The 26738-nt window shown below is 47.2% G+C and overlaps 1 protein-coding gene across 1 annotated transcript; it reads left to right on the top strand.

Moving 5' to 3' along the window:
• The first annotated feature begins 1660 nt into the window (after window positions 1-1660).
• Window positions 1661-25740, top strand: LOC120999176 (speedy protein 1-A-like). Its single transcript, XM_040430053.1, has 6 exons — window positions 1661-1680; window positions 22479-22573; window positions 24750-24808; window positions 25033-25115; window positions 25248-25425; window positions 25504-25740. Exons 2-6 carry the CDS (start codon window positions 22549-22551, stop codon window positions 25738-25740), a joined length of 582 nt encoding a protein of 193 aa, XP_040285987.1. The 5' UTR covers window positions 1661-1680; window positions 22479-22548.
• The last annotated feature ends 998 nt before the right edge of the window (window positions 25741-26738 follow it).

Raw genomic sequence — 26738 nt, 5'->3', positions numbered from 1 at the left:
CAAACATCCTAAGCCGGCAGCAGTACCTCAGAGTGGCCAGCAGCATGCTTGTAATGATCATTTTCTTCCTGCAGGCAGATGAAGCAAAAGCTGTAAAAACGTTCTTTAATCCCCTGCCGGCGCTTCTCTAGTCAGGCTTGAAGTCACGGAGGCAGCGGCCTACTTGCTTGAAGTCACGGTTACCACGGCCCCCCTCCCTGCCCCTTCGCTATGATTGACAGCGCTTATGCACGAAAGTTCGGCTGGCTTTGCCGAACTGCCAGCTGTCAGTCACAGCGAAGGGGCAGGGAAGGGGGCGTGGTTACCGTGACCTGAAGCAAGTAGGCCGCTGCCTCCGTCACTTCAAGCCTGACTAGAGAAGCGCCGGCAGGGGATTAAAGAACGTTTTTACAGCTTTTGCTTCATCTGCCTGCAGGAAGAAAATGATCATTACAAGCATGCTGCTGGCCACTCTGAGGTACTGCTGCCGGCCGGGATGTTTGTTGGAGGTGACAGGTTCCCTTTAAGGTGTTCAGAGTCAGTTAGCGGTGGATTTAGCATGATATATATCTTCTTCTGAAGGTACCATATCCTCACATATTAATATTTCTTTCTCTAATGTAAGATTCCCAGAAGGAGGAGGAAGTAACATCAGGAAGAGGAAGAGAGAGCTCATCCATCTTTATGAGGCAGAGAGGTAAGTATAACAATGCATTACATGGTCTGCCATTCACTGACATGAAGCCTATCACTAGGGTGGGTTTAGATGAAGAGGACAATCCCTTTAAAGGACATATGGACATCATAGAGGGGGGTGCTTGGTACTCCCTTCTGTGCTCCAGAACTGAGGCCGCTCTGTCCATATATTACATGGTTGGCCATTCATCTGAATCATCGGCATATAATGATGTGAGGGAAATGTATGGCCAGACAAGGTTTCCCTGCCAATAACATCTGGGGTTAGAAAATATATACCTACAATGATCAGTTATTCACCATGTGAGCTTCTGTTTAGTAAGATTTCACAGTAATAACATTAAATTGGTGTTATTAGGGTTATATATTTGACAGTGATCACTAAGAAGAGAAGTCCAGTGGCAGTGATATGACTACCAGAGAAGCAGACCAAGGCTATGAGAACTGCTTGTCCCATTTCTGACATAGATTCAGTGTATTTTCCAACAGCCACCAATAGGGGGAGCTCAGAGTGCATATAAAGTCTTATGTACTGAGCCCCCCCTAGTGGTGGCTTAAGGCAGCCACTTTCATAATACACTGTGTAAAGAGAAGTAGGAGATTTATCAATGTATTGAGGTCAGTTTGGTGTAAATATATTGAGAAAAATGGTGTTCAGAATCAGTGGCGGATTACAATAGGGACGTTCGGGTCGGCAGCCCCGGGCCCAGCACCGCTGGGGGGCCCAGCGCCGACCCGAACGCCCACATACAGCCGGCCGTGCCGGCAGCGAGGAGGCTCCTTGGCTGGTGCAGTATATTACATAGAGTGACTGACAGAGAGAGGAGCCCATCCCCCGGCCCCGGCCCCGCCCCCAACAGCAGGCTCCAGCACAGACATTGCCCGGAGCCTGACTCCTCCCACACATGTGACTGATCACATGGACATGACATCACGGAAGGTCCTTTAGCCTTCTAGCTGCTGCTTGTGCAGAGCTGTCATCGGCTGTTCAGGGCTGTGTGTCAGGTAGGAGGCTGAGTACAGAGGCTGGTGATTTTATCAATAAGAGTTTATCAATAGGAGAGCGATTGTTTCAGCAGTAAAGAAAGACTTTGCATACAAAGACAGTTATGTGAGTGGTTTAGGACACGAGGGGACATTAATAAAGTAATGCTGTGACACATAGGGCCATGAGAGGGGCCAGCATAATATGCTATATGTGTGTCATTCACACATATAGCATCTTATGCAGGCCCCCCTCATGGCCCTATGTGTCATAGCACACATCCCCTATAACAGTGCATCATCCATAGGTCCCCCATAACAGTGCCATCCACAGATCCCCTCCATAACAGTGTCATCCACAGATCCCCTCCATAACAGTGTCATCCACAGATCCCCTCCATAACAGTGTCATCCACAGATCCCCTCCATAACAGTGTCATCCACAGATCCCCCATAACAGTGCCATCCACAGATCCCCTCCATAACAGTGCCATCCACAGATCCCCTCCATAACAGTGTCATCCACAGATCCCCTCCATAACAGTGCCATCCACAGATCCCCCATAACAGTGCCATCCACAGATCCCCTCGATAACAGTGCCATCCTTAGATCCCCTCTATAACAGTGTCATCCACAGATCCCCTCGATAACAGTGCCATCCTTAGATCCCCTCCATAACAGTGCCATCCACAGATCCCCCATAACAGTGCCATCCACAGATCCCCTCCATAACAGTGTCATCCATAGATCCCCTCCATAACAGTGTCATCCACAGATCCCCTCGATAACAGTGCCATCCATAGATCCCCTCCATAACAGTGCCATCCATAGATCCCCTCCATAACAGTGCCATCCATAGATCCCCTCTATAACAGTGTCATCCACAGATCCCCTCGATAACAGTGCCATCCATAGATCCCCTCCATAACAGTGCCATCCACAGATCCCCTCCATAACAGTGTCATCCATAGATCCCCTCCATAACAGTGCCATCCACAGATCCCCCATAACAGTGCCATCCACAGATCCCCTCCATAACAGTGTCATCCACAGATCCCCTCCATAACAGTGTCATCCACAGATCCTCTCCATAACAGTGTCATCCACAGATCCCCTCGATAACAGTGCCATCCATAGATCCCCTCCATAACAGTGCCATCCACAGATCCCCTCCATAACAGTGTCATCCATAGATCCCCTCTATAACAGTGTCATCCACAGATCCCCTCGATAACAGTGCCATCCTTAGATCCCCTCTATAACAGTGTCATCCACAGATCCCCTCGATAACAGTGCCATCCTTAGATCCCCTCCATAACAGTGCCATCCACAGATCCCCCATAACAGTGCCATCCACAGATCCCCTCCATAACAGTGTCATCCATAGATCCCCTCCATAACAGTGTCATCCACAGATCCCCTCGATAACAGTGCCATCCATAGATCCCCTCCATAACAGTGCCATCCACAGATCCCCTCCATAACAGTGCCATCCATAGATCCCCTCTATAACAGTGTCATCCACAGATCCCCTCGATAACAGTGCCATCCATAGATCCCCTCCATAACAGTGCCATCCACAGATCCCCTCCATAACAGTGTCATCCATAGATCCCCTCCATAACAGTGCCATCCACAGATCCCCCATAACAGTGCCATCCACAGATCCCCTCCATAACAGTGTCATCCACAGATCCCCTCCATAACAGTGTCATCCACAGATCCTCTCCATAACAGTGTCATCCACAGATCCCCTCGATAACAGTGCCATCCATAGATCCCCTCCATAACAGTGCCATCCACAGATCCCCTCCATAACAGTGTCATCCATAGATCCCCTCTATAACAGTGTCATCCACAGATCCCCTCGATAACAGTGCCATCCTTAGATCCCCTCTATAACAGTGTCATCCACAGATCCCCTCGATAACAGTGCCATCCTTAGATCCCCTCCATAACAGTGCCATCCACAGATCCCCCATAACAGTGCCATCCACAGATCCCCTCCATAACAGTGTCATCCATAGATCCCCTCCATAACAGTGTCATCCACAGATCCCCTCGATAACAGTGCCATCCATAGATCCCCTCCATAACAGTGCCATCCACAGATCCCCTCCATAACAGTGCCATCCATAGATCCCCTCTATAACAGTGTCATCCACAGATCCCCTCGATAACAGTGCCATCCATAGATCCCCTCCATAACAGTGCCATCCACAGATCCCCTCCATAACAGTGTCATCCATAGATCCCCTCCATAACAGTGCCATCCACAGATCCCCCATAACAGTGCCATCCACAGATCCCCTCCATAACAGTGTCATCCACAGATCCCCTCCATAACAGTGTCATCCACAGATCCTCTCCATAACAGTGTCATCCACAGATCCCCTCGATAACAGTGCCATCCATAGATCCCCTCCATAACAGTGCCATCCACAGATCCCCTCCATAACAGTGTCATCCATAGATCCCCTCTATAACAGTGTCATCCACAGATCCCCTCGATAACAGTGCCATCCTTAGATCCCCTCTATAACAGTGTCATCCACAGATCCCCTCGATAACAGTGCCATCCTTAGATCCCCTCCATAACAGTGCCATCCACAGATCCCCCATAACAGTGCCATCCACAGATCCCCTCCATAACAGTGTCATCCATAGATCCCCTCCATAACAGTGTCATCCACAGATCCCCTCGATAACAGTGCCATCCATAGATCCCCTCCATAACAGTGCCATCCACAGATCCCCTCCATAACAGTGCCATCCATAGATCCCCTCTATAACAGTGTCATCCACAGATCCCCTCGATAACAGTGCCATCCATAGATCCCCTCCATAACAGTGCCATCCACAGATCCCCTCCATAACAGTGTCATCCATAGATCCCCTCCATAACAGTGTCATCCATAGATCCCCTCCATAACAGTGTCATCCACAGATCCCCTCCATAACAGTGTCATCCACAGATCCCCCATAACAGTGCCATCCACAGATCCCCCATAACACTGCAAATAGACCTCTACCACAATTCCCTTAAAATATCGCATCGCATATCGTTATCGCATCCTGTTTGGGAAAAGCTGGTCTACTGTGATAATATAAACAATAGGGGTTCTACAAAAGAGCTATTGTAGGGCAAAATTCATATTCGTGTTTACACACGTGTTTTAAAATGAATGCTTTCTCCTATTATAAACAAGTAAATAAGGACACAATGCTGTGGGGCTGGTATGCAACTTTTTCCAGGGCTGGTTTTTATCCCCAGTCCGGCCCTGCGCATAGCTCCCTGTCCCGTCGCCTATCACCGCCATAGGCTTCAGGCCTAGTAGGCCTGAGGCCTATGCGGTAGTGAAATCCCGGTGGCAGGTGTGCGTGATGACATCATCACGCGCCTGTGCCGGGACACAGCACATTGACGTGTGCCTGCCTCATCCCACCTTCGTCTGCGATCAAGTGCCTGGCCCTGGACGGTAAGTATTTAGCTTTTCATTTTTTTTTCCAATTTTAATTTTTTTATTTCATGTGCCTACCTTGGGGGACATGTGGGGGACGAGACACAGAGGAGGACATATTAGGGAAGGGACCTCGAGTACATGGGAGGGGGAATGTGGGGCTGTGTGGGGCTAAATTTTTATGGGAGGACTACTATGTGGGGGCAAATTATTATGGGAGCCGGACTACTATGTGGGGGCAAATTACTATATGGGGCAGTGTGGGGGCACATTACTATGTGGGGGCAAATTACTATGTGGGGGAAATTACTATGTGGGGGAAATTACTATGTAGGGGCAGTGTGGGGCAAATTACTGTGTGGGGGCAGTGTGGGGCAAATTACTGTGTGGGGGCAAACTACTATATGGGGGCAGTTTGGGGGTGTGTGGGGGCAAATTACAATGGGGGAATTACTATGCGGGGGCAGTGTGGTGGAAATTACTGTATGGGGGTGTTGCTATTGGGGAGGCACTGTAGGGGCAATTCTATTATTTTTGGGGACACTATACAGGGATTATTACCTGGAGCACAATATAGGGTGTTATTATTACTGGGGGTCTCTAGGGGACATTATAATTGCTGTGGACACTATAGGGACATTTGGGGTAATTTATCAAACTGGTGTAAAGTAGAACTGGCTTAGTTGCCCATAGCAACCAATCAGATTCCACCTTTCATATTTGACAGTTCTTTTGGAAATCCAGTTCTACTTTATACCAGTTTGATAAATGACTCCAATTATGTCTATTAGGGTCACTATTTTTTCAGCAGTATAGTACCTGGGGCATTGGGGGGCACAACGGGCACAGTATTGGGAGTGGCAGCAGGATGACACTGTGGGGACACCAGGATGAGGAGGAATTGAGAAATCTAACGTGTCTGTGCTACAAACTGTAGAGACGAGATGCGGCTGAAAGAATTTGCCATGGCGGTCTGGGTCAAATGGAGGAGAAGAGGAAAGAGAAGGTCTACATGACAGGAGATGTCCCTGGATGTAAGAGGTATGTGGTGCTGTATTCTCCTCCATGTCTTTTTTATTATAATTATATGTATTTTAAATTTGGCGACCAAATTTTTCAGTTTAGGACCCAATTTGTTTTTTGTTTTTTTTGTCTGAAGATGTCATATGGCCTAAGAAGAGACTGTGGCGCTCACGAAGCACTGCATCCTCTTCATACAAAAAAGGGGGGGGCCCAAGTTGATTAGACAGCCCCGGGCCTATCATGCACTTAATCCGCCCCTGTTCAGAATAGGCACCATGGGGGTCATTTATCAAACTGGTGTAAAGTAGAACTGACTTAGTTGTCCACAGAATCCACCTTTTATTTTGGACAGTTCCTTTGGAAAATGAAAGGAGGAATAAGATTGGTTGCTATGGGCAACTAAACCGGTTCTACTTTACACCAGTTTGATAAATGACCCCCATATTTTTAAAGTAAAGTCGTTTATTACAATCTTTTAATCAAAATTGTTGAGCTTTGTATTTTATATTTCTTTGGAGTGTTTGATGCACGAGATCTTTGAATTTGGGTGGGGTCCATATTAAGTGTTCTGAATGCCCCTGTCCAGTAGTGAAAACCCCTTTCAACTATCAGGGGTGAAGCAAATATTAAACTTTTTGTGTAACATTTTAATGGGGTGTTCTAGAATGTATTTAATTATAAAATATAAAACCATACTGTATTCCAGGGGTACTCAACTGGCGGACCGCGGTCCAAATACGGACCGCGGCCGCCAGTTGTCCGGACCCCGGCCATCCTTCAGAGCGCTCCTCCAATCGATTCAGTTCAGAGTGATCCGATCCGTTTGAACCGGCTCAGCTCAGTCACAGCACACAGCAATGCTGACAGAGACGCTCAGCTCACCTCACGCTGGAGCAGGAGCCTGAGGGAGGGACTCGGGAGGAGCGTAATATGATCTTAGAGTGGAAGCTGGCTTCTGCCAGCCCCACCCCTCCACGCCCACCAACCAATCACCGACCAGAGCTGAGGGGGCGAGGCAAGCACAGCACACTGCAGCTCTGACTCGAGTCCTCGGAGTAGTGCAGGGTCAGGGAGTCTAAATGAATGGAATGAGTCACAAGAACCTAAAGATCCGACTCAGTCAGTGACTCATTCGATTCATTGAGTTAGAAGAGCCGCGAGTCAGCCTGTAGAACAGGTTACACTGAGGCTGTGAGTCAGACTGTAGAACAGGTTACACTGAGGCTGTGAGTCAGACTGTAGAACAGGTTACACTGAGGCTGTCGGCTCTCAGCGCAGCAGTGATAAGGAGCAGAGAGATAAGAGAAGGGACAGATGACACAGTTCAGCACATAGTTTTCCCTGTGCATTCACATTTCACATCACTTGGTTCGTTGTACTACTGTCAGTGTCAGACTGTTGTCACTGTGGGGAACAATGCACAACAGACAACAATTCACATTGCACACCACAGTGACAGCTTCCTCCTGTCCGCCTGTCCAACGTCAGCCTCAGCTTCCCTTTACTATAAAAAAATCACTCTTCCTGACTCACTCAATACTAATCAGAGACGAGTTCAACTTCAGAGAGCTGAAGAGCCGACTCACTGCAGTGTCACTGACTGAGTCAGCAGCTGCGCATGCGCAGCGGCACCTAGAGTCTTCAGTTCACTTGCGAGTCAGCTCAGCAGTCTGACTTGCCAAGTGAACCGAAGATCCGATTCTGATCCGAATGAGCTGATTCAAATGAACCGATTCACCTAAAAGATCCGAACTTCCCATCACTATCTCCTGCACACTGTGCCGTGCAGGAGGAGGAGCTTACCGGCGCACTTCCTCCTGTCCCAGAGCGCAGTGAGACAGGCCGGCTCCCTCCCCATATAGCGCTCCTCCTCCTGCACACTCTGGTACGTGCAAGAGGCGGAGCTTACCGGCAAACTTCCTCCTTCCCAGGGGCGCAGTGAGAGACGGCTCCCTCCACATGCAGGCACCAGCGCTTTCTCCCTCAGTGCGCTCACAGGTCCCTCCTCCCCTGCAGCAGCGGCAGCACATAAGGGAGCTTCAAGCTCCAAAGGACACTTACGTGCTGCTGGAGAGGGGAGGGACATCACCACTGCCACCAATGAAATAAATGTCACATTTGGAAAGTAAGGGGTGCGTGGAGAGGGCTACAGAGAGGCGGGAACACGTCACTGACTCCAGTGTCATGTTCCCATCTCTCCTGGGCCATCTTCTTTAGGTAACCTGATTAAATAAAGTGATTAAGCCCCATCAAACCATGATAGTTTTGTTCCGCATCCAATTCCCATTATTGGGGCATTGGATGCGGACCCCTTAGTTTCAATGGAGCGGAAAAAGATGCAGACAGCACACAGTGTGCTGTCTGCATCTCTTGGGGCCCCATTGTAATTAAGGGGCCGCATCCAATCCCCCAATAATGGGAATTGGATGCGGAACAAAACTATCATATGTCTGTTCTGTGGCTTGGGTTGCCACCCGGCCAGTAGTTCACCAGCAAGGCTGGTACTTTAGTTCCCCTGCCGGTGCCAGAATTTTCCTGTAGGGACTGTTAAGGTACTTTCACACTTGCGGCAGGACGGATCCGACAGGCTGTTCACCCTGTCAGATCCGTCCTGCCGCTATTTCGCCGGACTGCCACTCCCCATTGACTATAGCGGGAGTGGAGCTACGGTGCAGCATGGCAGTGCAGGGCGTGAGGCCGCCAGACGAAAAAGTCGAACATGTAGTACTTTTAGTCTGGCGGCCTCTCACCGTGCTGCGCCGTAGCTCTGCCCCCATCCCCATTATAGTCGATGGGCACAGAGCAGCGGCACGGCGAAGTAGTGGCAAAATGGATCTGACAGGGAGAGAAGCCTGTCGGATCCGTCCTTCTGCAAGTGTGAAAGTACCCTTACTAATGAGCGCTTCCATCATGGAACGCCCATTAGTACAGCCGTTACCTCCACCGCAACTTGTGCTAGTAAAAAAATAAATAAAATTACGGTACCTCCACCTCCATTTGCTCACGCTGTGGAGAGCACTCCCTGCTGACTAGAAGCTCAAGACAGGACCTACAAGACGTCATCACGTTGGAGCACCGGTCCTGAGCTTGCAGTCAGCAGCGAATGTTCACCGCAGTCAGGTGAATGCAAATTTTATTTTATTTTTTTGCAAAAGCAGAGAAGGGGGGCACTAATGGGGGCATTACTCTTACGGGGGGGGCACTAATGGGGACATTATTCTTACTGGGGCACTAATGTGGCCATTACTAATTCTGGGACTTACCCGGGGCGCTCCACTAACGTCAGAGCGCCCCACGCGCATGGATCACATGATCGCATGGCATCTTTACTGTTGGCGTTCAGCTCGGACCTTCACCTGACTGCAGACCCAGGTATGTGGACCTTTAACCACCTCAGCCCCCAGTGCTTAAACACCCTGAAAGACCAGGCCACTTTTTACACTTCTGACCTACACTACTTTCACCGTTTATTGCTCGGTCATGCAACTTACCACCCAAATGAATTTTACCTCCTTTTCTTCTCACTAATAGAGCTTTCATTTGGTGGTATTTCATTGCTGCTGACATTTTTACTTTTTTTGTTATTAATCGAAATTTAACGATTTTTTTGCAAAAAAATGACATTTTTCACTTTCAGTTGTAAAATTTTGCAAAAAAAACGAGATCCATATAGAAATTTTGCTCTAAATTTATAGTTCTACATGTCTTTGATAAAAAAAAAATGTTTTGGGTAAAAGTTATAGCGTTTACAAACTATGGTACAAAAATGTGAATTTCCGCTTTTTGAAGCAGCTCTGACTTTCTGAGCACCTGTCATGTTTCCTGAGGTTCTACAATGGCCAGACAGTACAAACACCCCACAAATGACCCCATTTCGGAAAGTACACACCCTAAGGTATTCGCTGATGGGCATAGTGAGTTCATAGAACTTTTTATTTTTTGTCACAAGTTAGCGGAAAATGATGATTTTTTTTTTTTTTTTTTTCTTACAAAGTCTCATATTCCACTAACTTGTGACAAAAAATAAAAACTTCCATGAACTCACTATGCCCATCAGCGAATACCTTGGGGTCTCTTCTTTCCAAAATGGGGTCACTTGTGGGGTAGTTATACTGCCCTGGCATTCTAGGGGCCCAAATGTGTGGTAAGGAGTTTGAAATCAAATTCTGTAAAAAATGACCTGTGAAATCCGAAAGGTGCTCTTTGGAATATGGGCCCCTTTGCCCACCTAGGCTGCAAAAAAGTGTCACACATCTGGTATCTCCGTACTCAGGAGAAGGTGGGGAATGTGTTTTGGGGTGTCATTTTACATATACCCATGCTGGGTGAGATAAATATCTTGGTCAGTACTTCTCTCATCCAGCATGGGTATATGTAAAATGACACCCCAAAACACATTCCCCACCTTCTCCTGAGTACGGAGATACCAGATGTGTGACACTTTTTTGCAGCCTAGGTGGGCAAAGGGGCCCATATTCCAAAGAGCACCTTTCGGATTTCACAGGTCATTTTTTACAGAATTTGATTTCAAACTCCTTACCACACATTTGGGCCTCTAGAATGCCAGGGCAGTATAACTACCCCACAAGTGACCCCATTTTGGAAAGAAGAGACCCCAAGGTATTCGCTGATGGGCATAGTGAGTTCATGGAAGTTTTTATTTTTTGTCACAAGTTAGTGGAATATGAGACTTTGTATGAAAAAAAAAAAAAAAAAAAAAAATCAGCATTTTCCACTAACTTGTGACAAAAAATAAAAAATTCTAGGAACTCGCCATGCCCCTCACGGAATACCTTGGGGTGTCTTCTTTCCAAAATGGGGTCACTTGTGGGGTAGTTATACTGCCCTGGCATTTTCCAGGGGCCCTAATGTGTGGTAAGTAGGTAAATGACCTGTGAAATCCTAAAGGTGCTCTTTGGAATGTGGGCCCCTTTGCCCACCTAGGCTGCAAAAAAGTGTCACACATGTGGTATCGCCGTATTCAGGAGAAGTTGGGGAATGTGTTTTGGGGTGTCATTTTACATATACCCTTGCTGGGTGAGAGAAATATCTTGGCAAAAGACAACTTTTCCCATTTTTTTTATACAAAGTTGGCATTTGACCAAGATATTTCTCTCACCCAGCATGGGTATATGTAAAATGACACCCCAAAACACATTCCCCACCTTCTCGTGAGTACGGCGATACCAGATGTGTGACACTTTTTTGCAGCCTAGATGCGCAAAGGGGCCCAAATTCCTTTTAGGAGGGCATTTTTAGACATTTGGATACCAGACTTCTTCTCACGCTTTGGGGCCCCTAGAATGCCAGGGCAGTATAAATACCCCACATGTGACCCCATTTTGGAAAGAAGACACCCCAAGGTATTCAATGAGGGGCATGGCGAGTTCATAGAAATTTTTTTTTTTTGGCACAAGTTAGCGGAAATTGATATTTTAAATTTTTTTCTCACAAAGTCTCCCGTTCCGCTAACTTGGGACAAAAATTTCAATCTTTCATGGACTCAATATGCCCCTCACGGAATACCTGGGGGTGTCTTCTTTCCGAAATGGGGTCACATGTGGGGTATTTATACTGCCCTGGCATTCTAGGGGCCCTAAAGCGTGAGAAGAAGTCTGGAATATAAATGTCTAAAAATTTTTACGCATTTGGTTTCCGTGAGGGGTATGGGGAGTTCATGTGAGATTTTATTTTTTGACACAAGTTAGTGGAATATGAGACTTTGTAAGAAAAAAAAAAATAAATTCCGCTAACTTGGGCCAAAAAAATGTCTGAATGGAGCCTTACAGAGGGGTGATCAATGACAGGGGGGTGATCAATGACAGGGGGGTGATCAATGACAGGGGGGTGATCAATGACAGGGGGGTGATCAATGACAGGGGGGTGATCAGGGAGTCTATATGGGGTGATAACCACAGTCATTGATCACGCCCCTGTAAGGCTTCATTCAGACGTCCGGATGCGTTTTGCGGATCCGATCCATCTATCAGTGGATCCGTAAAAATCATGCGGACGTCTGAATGGAGCTTTACAGGGGGGTAATCAATGACAGGGGGGTGATCAGGGATTCTATATGGGGTGATCACCACAGTCATTGATCACGCCCCTGTAAGGCTTCATTCAGACGTCCGGATGCGTTTTGCGGATCCGATCCATCTATCAGTGCATCCGTAAAAATCATGCGGACATCTGAATGGAGCTTTACAGGGGGGTAATCAATGACAGGGGGGTGATCAGGGAGTCTATATGGGGTGATCACCACAGTCATTGATCACGCCCCTGTAAGGCTTCATTCAGACGTCCGGATGCGTTTTGCGGATCCGATCCATCTATCAGTGGATCCGTAAAAATCATGCGGACGTCTGAATGGAGCTTTACAGGGGGGTAATCAATGACAGGGGGGTAATCAATGACAGGGGGGTGATCAGGGAGTCTATATGGGGTGATCACCACAGTCATTGATCACGCCCCTGTAAGGCTTCATTCAGACGTCCGGATGCGTTTTGCGGATCCGATCCATCTATCAGTGCATCCGTAAAAATCATGCGGACATCTGAATGGAGCTTTACAGGGGGTTGATCAATGACAGGGGGGTGATCACCACAGTCATTGATCATGCCCCTGTAAGGCTTCATTCAGACGTCCGGATGCGTTTTGCGGATCGGATCCATCTATCAGTGCATCCGTAAAAATCATGCGGACATCTGAATGGAGCTTTACAGGGGGGTAATCAATGACAGGGGGGTGATCACCACAGTCATTGATCATGCCCCTGTAAGGCTTCATTCAGACGTCCGGATGCGTTTTGCGGATCGGATCCATCTATCAGTGCATCCGTAAAAATCATGCGGACATCTGAATGGAGCTTTACAGGGGGGTGATCAGGGAGTCTATATGGGGTGATCACCACAGTCATTGATCATGCCCCTGTAAGGCTTCATTCAGACGTCCGGATGCGTTTTGCGGATCCGATCCATCTATCAGTGGATCCGTAAAAATCATGCGGACGTCTGAATGGAGCTTTACAGGGGGGTAATCAATGACAGGGGGGTAATCAATGACAGGGGGGTGATCAGGGAGTCTATATGGGGTGATCACCACAGTCATTGATCACGCCCCTGTAAGGCTTCATTCAGACGTCCGGATGCGTTTTGCGGATCGGATCCATCTATCAGTGCATCCGTAAAAATCATGCGGACATCTGAATGGAGCTTTACAGGGGGGTGATCAGGGAGTCTATATGGGGTGATCACCACAGTCATTGATCATGCCCCTGTAAGGCTTCATTCAGACGTCCGGATGCGTTTTGCGGATCCGATCCATCTATCAGTGGATCCGTAAAAATCATGCGGACGTCTGAATGGAGCTTTACAGGGAGGTCATCAATGACAGGGGGGTAATCAATGACAGGGGGGTGATCAGGGAGTCTATATGGGGTGATCACCACAGTCATTGATCACGCCCCTGTAAGGCTTCATTCAGACGTCCGGATGCGTTTTGCGGATCCGATCCATCTATCAGTGGATCCGTAAAAATCATGCGGACGTCTGAATGGAGCTTTACAGGGGGGTAATCAATGACAGGGGGGTAATCAATGACAGGGGGGTGATCAGGGAGTCTATATGGGGTGATCACCACAGTCATTGATCACGCCCCTGTAAGGCTTCATTCAGACGTCCGGATGCGTTTTGCGGATCCGATCCATCTATCAGTGCATCCGTAAAAATCATGCGGACATCTGAATGGAGCTTTACAGGGGGTTGATCAATGACAGGGGGGTGATCACCACAGTCATTGATCATGCCCCTGTAAGGCTTCATTCAGACGTCCGGATGCGTTTTGCGGATCGGATCCATCTATCAGTGCATCCGTAAAAATCATGCGGACATCTGAATGGAGCTTTACAGGGGGGTAATCAATGACAGGGGGGTGATCACCACAGTCATTGATCATGCCCCTGTAAGGCTTCATTCAGACGTCCGGATGCGTTTTGCGGATCGGATCCATCTATCAGTGCATCCGTAAAAATCATGCGGACATCTGAATGGAGCTTTACAGGGGGGTGATCAGGGAGTCTATATGGGGTGATCACCACAGTCATTGATCATGCCCCTGTAAGGCTTCATTCAGACGTCCGGATGCGTTTTGCGGATCCGATCCATCTATCAGTGGATCCGTAAAAATCATGCGGACGTCTGAATGGAGCTTTACAGGGGGGTAATCAATGACAGGGGGGTAATCAATGACAGGGGGGTGATCAGGGAGTCTATATGGGGTGATCACCACAGTCATTGATCACGCCCCTGTAAGGCTTCATTCAGACGTCCGGATGCGTTTTGCGGATCGGATCCATCTATCAGTGCATCCGTAAAAATCATGCGGACATCTGAATGGAGCTTTACAGGGGGGTGATCAGGGAGTCTATATGGGGTGATCACCACAGTCATTGATCATGCCCCTGTAAGGCTTCATTCAGACGTCCGGATGCGTTTTGCGGATCCGATCCATCTATCAGTGGATCCGTAAAAATCATGCGGACGTCTGAATGGAGCTTTACAGGGAGGTCATCAATGACAGGGGGGTAATCAATGACAGGGGGGTGATCAGGGAGTCTATATGGGGTAATCACCACAGTCATTGATCACGCCCCTGTAAGGCTTCATTCAGACGTCCGGATGCGTTTTGCGGATCCGATCCATCTATCAGTGGATCCGTAAAAATCATGCGGACATCTGAATGGAGCTTTACAGGGGGGTGATCAATGACAGGGGGGTAATCAATGACAGGGGGGTGATCAGGGAGTCTATATGGGGTGATCACCACAGTCATTGATCACGCCCCTGTAAGGCTTCATTCAGACGTCCGGATGCGTTTTGCGGATCCGATCCATCTATCAGTGGATCCGTAAAAATCATGCGGACATCTGAATGGAGCTTTACAGGGGGGTGATCAATGACAGGGGGGTGATCAGGGAGTCTATATGGGGTGATCAGGGGCTAATAAGGGGTTAATAAGTGACGGGGGGGGGGGGTGTAGTGTAGTGTAGTGGTGCTTGGTGCTACTTTACTGAGCTACCTGTGTCCTCTGGTGGTCGATCCAAACAAAGGGGACCACCAGAGGACCAGGTAGCAGGTATATTAGACGCTGTTATCAAAACAGCGTCTAATATACCTGTTAGGGGTTAAAAAAAACACATCTCCAGCCTGCCAGCGAACGATCGCCGCTGGCAGGCTGGAGATCAACTCTCTTACCGTCCGTTCCTGTGAGCGCGCGCGCCTGTGTGCGCGCGTTCACAGGAAATCTCGGCCATCGCGAGATGACGCGTATATGCGTGACTGTGCGCAGCGCTGCCACCTCCGGAACGCGATCCTGCGTTAGGCGGTCCGGAGGTGGTTAATAAAACTAGTTGAGTACCCCTGCTGTATTGTAATAAATCTTATAATACTGCACACATGCCTCTATTATACCACTGCGGTTCTGTAGACTCCTGTCTCTGTGCAGTCTAATGGTACAGCACATGTATCAGTCCAGTGAAGCTCAAAAATGGAAGAGATGAACACGATTAAATATGGCATCTGTCAGGTGACTTCCAAGCGCCATGGGACCTCTAACATACAGTTAAAGGGGTTTTCTTAGAATCAACACTTCTCACCTATCCACCACTGGACTGGACTATCCCCATCAGTCCCATACACTTAAAAGGGTTAACTCATTTTGGACATTGGGAGCATATCGCTAGGATACAACCCCAATCTTTGATAGGTGCGGGTCCAATAGAGCCTGCAAAGTGACAGAGGGTACACCGCGCATGCATACCTGTCCTTGATTCTCTATTTTCAGAAGTCCCATTGAAATGAATGGGCAATATACTGCCCAAACGCTGTCATAACACCATTCATTTCTATGAGGCTTATAGAAATAGCCGAGCCAGCGCTCAGTTATTTTAGGTACTCCCATATAAATTAATGGAGGGTGGCTGTGCATGTGCGGTGCACCCTCCTTTATTTTGTGGGTTCAGTTCTAAGGATAGGTGTGGGTTTCATTTCTGGGACCTGCTCCTATGACACATTGGGGGCATATCCTAGCGATATGCCCCCAATCTCTAAGATACAACCCGTGGGGCAGACAATTGCATGATTTTCCTAGTTTATGACGTAATGTCATGATTTTATGAAAGACACGGAGGCGAGTATTGCTTTAACCCTTCCTTTACTGTACCACACAGCAGCAAAGAAAAAAGGAACATAACTACCAAAATGAGGTAATAGCCCCTCCCCATAGTCCTAGTATAAAGGGACCTCCCCCAACCAGATCTTCCTCTTTCTTTGTCGACTTGACACCCTCATCAACGGAACCGGAACAGCTGTCAACTGGAGGAGGAACCAACTTCAATGGATGACGAACCAACTTGGAAAACCCAACTGATCCGGCAAGATAAACAACTGGCCGGCTGACAACACCAACTGCAACGAGCTTCGTGAGTAGGATGGAAAACAACCTCTTCTTAGTGGTTAATGGACTCAGCCTACCCAAAGGGTAATATTAGGGTGAGCTCTGATGCTTGGTGACAGACGTTGGCCAGGACTCAAGGAATCAGAGAGAACGGCAGGAAGGCATACATCAGGGCACCAAACCACTGCTAAAGAAAAGCGTCCACCGCCTCCGCGGCTGGGCCCCGGCCTCCAACTGCAATATCTGGGAAGCTGAGCGTCAGTGGGACGCAAAAAGGTCGATGGAGAACGGCCCCCAATGTGATGAGATGGTGGAGAACACCGTCACGTCTAATCTCCAATCACTAGCATCGGAAATGTAACGTCAGCTCCAGTCAGCGAGGGTGTTGTGGAGTCCCGGAAGGTACTCCGCCACCACAGAGACGTTGTCGGCCAGACAATAATCCCAGAACTCTTTCGCCAAGTGGGTCAGCATGGTGGAGTGGGTGCCCCCCATGGAATTGATGTAGCGGGCAGCCGAGACATTGTCCATTCGGAGACGGATGCATGCCCTGCGAATCACGAAGGAACCTGCCAGGAGCTCTAGGGCATTGATGCGTAGGTGCGACTCGTCCGTCGACCATGGGCCTCCAGTGGATACTCCCTCGCAGTGGGTCCCCCAGCCATGAAGACTGGCATCCGACTCCACAATCAAATCCGGTTGGGGACCGACGATCGTCCTGCCGTTCCATGCGGAGAGGTTGCCGATCCACCATGTTAGCTCGTCTCGGGTCTCCGGATCCAGCGAGATCAGGTCCGCATACGACGCTCCCGCCTGCAGGTGGGCGATCTTGAGACGCTGGAGGGCGCGATAATGCAGAGGTGCCGGGAAGATCGCCTGAATAGATGAAGATAAAAGACCTATCACTCGATCTAGATGACGGAGAGATACTTGGGGCAGTGCCAGAGTGTGGCGCAACTCCTTGCGAATCGCCCGTACCTTCGCTGAAGGGAGACTGAGCGTCATTGATGATGAATCTACCATAAAGCCTAGAAATTCCATGGTTCTGTACGGGGTTAGGCACGACTTCTCGTGGTTGATGATGAAACCTAAGTCGGACAGGAGGGTCATAGACATCTGCAGATGGACCAGGAGGGTGGAACAATCCCTGGTCATGATCAGAATGTCGTCCAGGTAAATTATGAGTCTCACCCCTCGGCTGCGGAGCCACGCCACCACTGGGCGCATGAGCTTGGTAAAGCACCAGGGGGCGGAGGACAGGCCGAATTGAAGGCACATGAAGCACCAAATGCTCCTCTTCCAGTGAAACTGGAGCAGATCCCTGGATGAGGATGCGATCGGGACCGTTAGGTACGCATCTTTGAGTTCCAACTTCACCATCCAATCGTCTGGCAGAAGCATGTCCCTGAGAAGGTGGATGCCCTCCATTTTGAAATGGCGGTACCTGATGAAAGCATTCAGAGCCTTGAGGTTGATGACAGGTCGCTGTTGACCCCCTTTCTTTTCGACTAGAAATATGTTGCTGATTACACCTCCGTGAGCATGAGGAGCCCGCTCCACGGCTCCCTTTTGGTATAAAGCCTCCAATTCCGCGTCTATGAGGGATCGCGCCGATTGGGACCAGATCATGGGGCCCTGGAGGAAACCCTACCGTGGAAGACCCTGCGCATGGACGCTTGCGCTTTATCTAGGGCGGTGAAGGTTCCTACAAATTTCCCGTGGTCTTTTATAAATGGGTCTCCGAAGAGAAACCCCTGGGCCTTCTTTCCAGATTCAGTCAGGGCCATATTGGCTAGTTTGGGCTCTATTTTAATCAAAATGGCCTTGCGCCGCTCAATGGCAAGCGATGTGTTTGCATTTCCTGCCATACAAATTGCTCTTTGGACCCAACCTCGGAGTTCCTCCGGGTCGATCTGTCATCCTTCTGTCTTGGCAGACTCTGCCAGATCGAAGATTTTTACTAGTGGCCCCAAGATATCCAGCAATTTGTCTTGGCAGGCTCGTAGGGCCGAATCCAGACCTCTACGGGGATTAAACCCGATTTAGATAAAAACTGGACCATCTTAGGGTCTACCACAGGCCTCTCACAGACCTTATTCGGGATAGCCGGTCGTGGGCACTCGGCACGTAGCGTATTCCGTGTCTCTTTGCTAAGATGCTTACGGACCATGGGCTCTAGATAACTGGCCACATGGGTAGCCGGAAGCCATTCCGTGGACCTAGGGTGGTGGAGGGAGTCTGGATTAAACAAAGGCTGATCAGCCTCGGGCTGCAACCGAGACGATTTCCAATTCCGTGCACGTTCTGCCTGGTGCGGACAGGCTCGTTTGCGCGCCATCATGTGATGGGACAATGCCATCAATGCTGTTAATTCTGTAGGCATCTGGGACCGGCAACGGAAGTGGATTGGAGCCCTGGCTAGTGGACGGGTTGGCAATAAGCACTTGGGATATGGAATGTGTCAGCACCGAGGACATGGAGCCCATGGCAGTCATGATAGCGTTGGAGATTGACTGTTGAAGGGCCAGATCCTGTGCCTCAGAAGCGACAGGTAATATTCCCACAGATGCAGGCATGACCCCCTGCCTAGAAGGAGGGGGGTTGGTCTCTTGAGCAGGATATTCCTGCATCACTAGAGCCGGTGTAGAGGGCCTATGGGGGGGCGCAGAGGACATGATGGGGTGTACCGAACAGGGGTTAGTCACCCCAAACTAAGAAAGGACCGGGAGCTGAGGAGATACGACTGTGCAGTGCAGGGGCCGCTCGCTGAATACACTCTCAGTGGTGCGGCCGATGCGGTGAAAAGATGGCATCCAAAATCTCGTGAAATTTCGGACGCCCGGTTTGAAGAGACGGCGGCAAAAGGACGGCAGCGCTGAACTAAGATGGAGTCCAAGATCCCGCGAAAAGCCGCGAGATCTCGGGCGCAGAGCCGAACAGGGAGAAGAAGCGCCGGAGAGGCAATGGCTCCGAAGCGGACGCTGTCAGCCCGAGAGGCAGGGTGAGTGAGCACGAACACCTGTAACAAAAAACCCCGGCAGGCGGCGGTGGGAGGCACGGACCGAAAGGACGCCAGGCAGAATACCCCCCGCGGTATAGCAGGGGACAGCGCAGAAAGCAGAAAAAATAAATATATATATATAATGATAGGATACAGGAAAAACAGTAAATACTACCTAAGCATAAGTAGGGAAACAGACAGTTAAGATGGCAGAGAATAAGCACTCCCACAAAATTAAGCAATTAGCTTGACAAAAGAAACCACAAGAGCCTGCAGAACAGGCATGAGAGTAATATTTAGCTGAGGTGGCAGCAGCAAAGAAAGAGGAAGATCTGGTTGGGGGAGGTCCCTTTATACTGGGACTATGGGGAGGGGCTATTACCTAATTTTGGTACTTATGTTCCTTTTTTCTTTGCTGCTGTGTGGTACAGTAAAGGAAGGGTTAAAGCAATAGGAGCCTCCGTGTCTTGAGATAAAATCACCTCTTATTGTGATCAATGAAGGTTCCTGCAGTGGGACCCACAGCAATCAGACACTTATCACCTATCCTGTCAATTATGGGGAAACCTCTTTACCAATTATATATATATATATATATATATATATTTACAAAATGGCATAATTCCTGTTCATCTATCTGTATTATACAGCCATGTCATTATTCCGTGTTGGTTTCTGAATTTCAAGGATCACAAGATGCATGGGCAGTGGTGTAACGATTGCAGTCGCAGGGGGTGTGACTAAGACTGGTCCACAGGGGAGTGGGGTTCACTGGTGTCCAGCACCTTTTTCAACTGAATCTGCATCCTGTTCACACATACCCTGTTGAAAAGTATGTCAAAGTTACAGCCTTCTTTAGCTCTGTGGACTATTAGAGGTTGGGAGCACTCCAATAACATTGGTTTCATGGCCAGGGGGTGCAATGCAGTGAAGTCATTGTGTTACCTGTGCTGGGACATACATTTTAAAGGGGAGGCAATAAAGGCAGACATCTGTCTCCATCCATATGTCCGTTCTGCAGTCCCGCAAAAGAGATAGAACATGTCCCATTCTTGACCATTTTGTGGGCAAGAGTAGACATTGTTACAATGGGCATGCAAAAAACAAAATGGGTGCAACAATTATGTCATCTAAAGTTTTTGCAGATCCACGTTTTGCGAAAATCAAAATGCATATGGTCATATGAATGCACCCTAAAGGATTTTCCAGGACTGAGATATCCTCAGGATAGGAGATAAATGTTGGATCCATGGGAGTCAGAGGACATTATTTTAGTATTGGGCTTTTTGGATACTATTACCATTTTGGAGAACACTATAGCTGTGAGCAGCACAAAAGGGGAGTATGTTCACTCTCTAGGACATTATTACAACCTTAGAAACTACCATTGAGAGACACCAAATCCAAAACTTGCCCTGGGCCCATAGGCATCTAGTTACACCCCTGGGTATAAGGATTATAGGGGTATTCTATAAATAAAAAAACTAACATTTTTAAGGTGCTAAGTATCCTGTTTAAATAAGTAGATCCCCCACCGCTAATGTATAAGCATTACCAGGTCTCTGCTTCCTGGTGACAATGGCATATGACCACCGCAGCCAATCACCAGCTGTGGTATAGACCTGCCTTTAAGTGACAAATGGAATAAAAAACAGAAGCCCACATATACAGCTTCCATGGGTGCAGTAAATAATGCAGTATAGAGATTGTCTACATTTTCTAAGAATTGTAGGTTAGCAATATATTATTAAGAATATATACAGTACAGACCAAAAGTTTGGACACACCTTCTCATTCAAAGGCATCAAAAACTATGAATTAACACATGTTGAATTATATACATAACAAACAAGTGTAAAACAACTGAAAATATGTCATATTCTAGGTTCTTCAAAGTAGCCACCTTTTGCTTTGATTACTGCTTTGCACACTCTTGGCATTCTCTTGATGAGCTTCAAGAGGTAGTCCCCCGAAATGGTCTTCCAACAGTCTTGAAGGAGTTCCCAGAGATGCTTAGCACTTGTTGGCCCTTTTGCCTTCACTCTGTGGTCCAGCTCACCCCAAACCATCTCGATTGGGTTCAGGTCCGGTGACTGTGGAGGCCAGGTCATCTGGCGCAGCACCCCATCACTCTCCTTCATGGTCAAATAGCCCTTACTTTCAAAGTTTTCCCAATTTTTCGGCTGACTGACTGACCTTCATTTCTTAAAGTAATGATGGCCACTCGTTTTTCTTTACTTAGCTGCATTTTTCTTGCCATAATACAAATTCTAACAGTCTATTCAGTAGGACTATCAGCTGTGTATCCACCTGACTTCTCCTCAACGCAACTGATGGTCCCAACCCCATTTATAAGGCAAGAAATCCCACTTATTAAACCTGACAGGGCACACCTGTGAAGTGAAAACCATTTCAGGGTACTACCTCTTGAAGCTCATCAAGAGAATGCCAAGAGTGCGCAAAGCAGTAATCAAAGCAAAAGGTGGCAACTTTGAAGAACCTAGAATATGACATATTTTTTGTTGTTTCACACTTGTTTGTTATGTATATAATTCCACATGTGTTAATTCATAGTTTTGATGCCTTCAGTGTGAATCTACAATTTTCATAGTCATGAAAATAAAGAAAACTCTTTGAATGAGAAGGTGTGTCCAAACATTTGGTCTGTACTGTAGATTAGAATTTTATAAGAATACTGTCTTATAGGTACAGATTTCTGTCATCTGTTTCTCAAAGATGACCAAGGCTGATTTGATTTAAAGCTTTGAAAATTGCCAGAAACCCTCATAAAAATTCATAGTTGTTGTTTTTTTGTAACACTTGTCTGTAGTGGTTTAATATCAGACTTGTAATACTGTAATATCCCAAACTTCTCCTATAGTTCACTATCTGCCACTCAAGAAGAGACTGCAAAGAAAAGGAAGGATGACCCGACCCAGCAGCCAAAGGACATGGCTGCTTTCTTCAGTCTCCTTGGTAAGGCTCATTGTTCAAACCATTGCTTCTAGTGTTAAATAGGGTGTACAGTAACATAATCACATGGAGCCGAACGCCACCATTATGTACACAATCACATGGATCTACACTCACATATTATGTAGATAAGCACATTGATCCACAGTACTATATTATGTACATAACCACATGGAGCCGTCCTCCTCTATCATGTACATAATCATGTAGAGCCGTCCTCCTCTATCATGTACATAACCACATGGAGCTATCCTCCTCTATCATGTACATAATCACATGGAGCCATCCTCCTCTATCATGTACATAATCATATGGAGCCGTCCTCCTTTATAATGTACATAATGACATGGAGCCGTCCTCCTCTATCATGTACATAACCACATGGAGCCGTCCTCCTCTATCATGTACATAATCACATGGAGCCGTCCTCCTCCATTATGTACATAATGACATGGAGCCATCCTCCTCTATCATGTACATAATCATATGGCGCTTCCTCCTTTATAATGTACATAATAACATGGAGCCGTCCTCCTCTATCATGTACATAATCACATGGAGCTGTCCTCCTCCATCATGTACATAATCACATGGAGCATCCTCCTCTATCATGTACATAATCACATGGTGCCGTCCTCCTCCATTATGTACATAATGACATGGAGCCATCCTCTTCCATCATGTACATAATCACATGGAGCTGTCCTTCTCCATCATGTACATAATCATATGGAGCCGTCCTCCTCCATTATGTACATAATGACATGGAGCCGTCCTCCTCTATCATGTACATAATCATATGGAGCCGTCCTCCTCCATCATGCACATAATCATATGGAGCTATCCTCCACCATCATGTACATAATCATGTGGACCCGTCCTCCTCTATCATGTACATAATCACATGGAGCTATCCTCCTCTATCATTCACATAATCATATGGAGCCGTCCTCCTCTATCATATACATAATCATGTGGAGCTGTACTCCTCAATCATGTACATAATCATATGGAGCCATCTTCCATCATGTACATAATCATGTGGAGCTGTCCTCCTCAATCATGTACATAATCACAAATGGGCCATGCTCTTCCATCAAGTAGATCATCAAACTGAGCTATATTCCTCAATTACACACATAATATTTAATCTAAAGTAACACTATATAAAATCAGTTCTCTGCAGTCTTCGGCTCTGGAACAAGCACTTTAAAGGGTATCTATCACTTCGTTTCACATATTTAGCTGTCAGACACTAGCGATCCGCTAGTGTCTGCTCTACCAAACCATCCTAATATAATTGCTTTTGGGGCAGCCGTTTTGCTAAAAAAAGAACTTTTATTAATATGCTAATGAGCCTCTAGGTGCTATGGGGGCGTCATTAGCACCCAGAGGCTCGGTCTACCTTCACAAACTGCCGCCGCCCAGCGCGTCCCTCCAGCCCGCCCATCTCCTCCGGAATGCGATGCTCCCTGTGAGCGCCTGTATTCGGCGCATGCGCAGTGAATGTCTGACCGCTTCCCTGCTCAGACATCTCCACTGCGCCATAGTGCTCCGAGGAACAGGCGCAGTGGAGATGTCTGAGCAGGGAAGCGGTCAGACATTCACTGCGCATGCGCCGAATACAGGCGCTCACAGTGAGCATCGCATTCCGGAGGAGATGGGCGGGCTGGAGGGACGCGCTGGGTGGCGGCAGTTTGTGAAGGTAGACCGAGCCTCTGGGTGCTAATGACGCCCCCATAGCACCTAGAGGCTCATTAGCATAATAATAAAAGTTCTTTTTTTAGCAAAACGGCTGCCCTAAAAGCAATTATATTAGGATGGTTTGGTAGAGCAGACACTAGCGGATCGCTAGTGTCTGACAGCTAAATATGTGAAACGAAGTGATAGAAACCCTTTAAATGACAGGGAATAGAGCTCCGCTCAATGTGTAGTGGCCGTGCCGGGTTACTGCAGCTCATCTCCCGTTCACTTCAATGGGAGCTTAGCCTCATAACCTAGCATGGAGATAACACTTTGAACAGAGCTTTGCTTCCTGCTCCATTCAAACTGCTATATCCTGGAACCTGGAAAAAAACTTTCATTTCTTAAAATTTTACTGTATTTCCCTTCTGTAGATTGTAAATCTGTTGACTGAATTGATAACATTGAAATACTGATATTTCTACTGTCTTCCTAGAGGATGAAAACATCAGGCTGTTTCTGGCTAGGGACAGCTGCAGGAGGATTTCAGACAAGGTAATATACTGTAATATTGAGGAATAGAAAATAAACTCTTCCAGATTATAGAAGGGGTTTATGCTAATGTGATCGGCATGAGACAAGCTGCAATCTATAACTTACAGTGTTGATACATTGTTGTCTTCGTGGTCAGAGGGAGATATTGACCACATAAATAATAAGATATTAGTTGTTTATAAGGATCTACAACCTATCTCTAACTGTACTTCTCCTCGCACTAGTACCTCCTGGCAATGGTCTTCATCTACTTCAGGAGAGGAAGACTACATCCTGACAAATACAGAAAGAACTTCTTTCCAGCTCTGTGAGTTTCCTTTATTATAACTGATATTTGTATATATGCAGCTGAAAAAATATTAAAATGAACACTAAAATACATGCACGTGCAGATCATACCATATTAATGAATTTATACCTTATAATTTATTTCTGCCAGGTTCTTAGCCAACCAATTTGAGGAGGAAGAAGGCCGATTTCGACGAGAGATCTACCCCTGGGCCTTAGGACGATCTTGGTACCTGATGAAGGAGAGGAAACGTCTGTTCCATCGACGCAACCTGCTGTTCCTCCGGATGGGATTCAAGGCTTGGGTGGACAAGGAATCCTGTGATCTGGTTAGTAAAAATAAAATACTCTGGTATTCGATGAAGAGTGTCTGTAGATAATATTAATTTACTACTCTTTAATTGCAGATCATGGCACAAGACCCTCTGCACTGGGCATGGACAAGGGAGAGGCAGATCCATCATGGTGCGGCTGTTCGCTCATTCAGGAGAAATGATGAGGAGTTCACCATCTATGGCCCATGGAGCATCCCTCCATCCTGCCCCATCTGTGAGACCATCCTTCTCCATCCATGTGCGAAAGAGGCTGAAAACATCATGTGCCAGGCAGACACAGAGGACCAACCTGGAACCTCACAGTCATAGTCATCTCTGGTAAGAAAAAGGCTGGTGTGGAACACGAGATTTAAATGGAGTCTGTCACCTACAGTATATTTAACATATATAATTAATGTTAAATTACTGGTATGCACTAAACATCATTAAAACCATACTTGAAGACCTTAGCAGTGCGGCATTTGCCCTGTACACACTGTGAGGCTGATGTATGTACTGTAATGCACAAGTGCAGGCAGACTTATAGTCTGCACACAGAGGCTCAATGACATCATAGGCAGTGGGGAGGGGGATCAGTGACATCGATGGCACAGGAGATGGAACTGGAAGTGCAAGGAGAGGAACTGGGACCAAGAAAAGTGGCTGATTTGGGCTCTTTGAAAGATTTAAAATGGCTTGCTGGGCACTTGGTTTCCTTGTTTTACATGTACTATCACATCTATCACTTCTCTCTTTGGGTTTGGTAATATTCATGTTCTGGTGCTTAGAATAAATATTTTCATCCACTTTCTTTATTTCTCTATTTATTACCAAGCTGTACTGCTGCCAAGATGGAAGACAACAACTTCAAGACCATCGAAGAAGAGATCTCCAAGACCAGATGGATGAAGACCACCAATATATCCTTTTATTGGTCACACACATGCACATAGACGTCACACACTCATGAAACATACTCATATAGGAACATCCACTCATCGTTACACACACAGTCCCAGCACATAATAACAGACACAATCACTGTAGGTAGTCACATGCAGACACTAGAGGTAGTCACACACACCTGCACTACACACATTTGTATAGCGGTCACCTCCCTTAGTATGCCTGGAGGAAGGGCAGTACAGCGGCCATGGCTTCCCACAGGTTTCCTCCACAGGGGGTTTTTCCTGTCCTGAGTGTCGCTCTACACTCTTCGTGAGTGATGGGAGGTAACAACATATACACACACATATAATAGATATACATATAATAAATATCACTTTTTTTTACACCTTATACTGTGTCTGACTCATTTCTTTTATTTC

The sequence above is a fragment of the Bufo bufo genome, chromosome 4, assembly GCF_905171765.1.
Source record: "Bufo bufo chromosome 4, aBufBuf1.1, whole genome shotgun sequence".
Lineage (NCBI taxonomy): Eukaryota > Metazoa > Chordata > Amphibia > Anura > Bufonidae > Bufo > Bufo bufo.
Note: the sequence above shows the minus strand (reverse complement) of the source record. Positions and strands in the feature narration are given on the sequence as shown.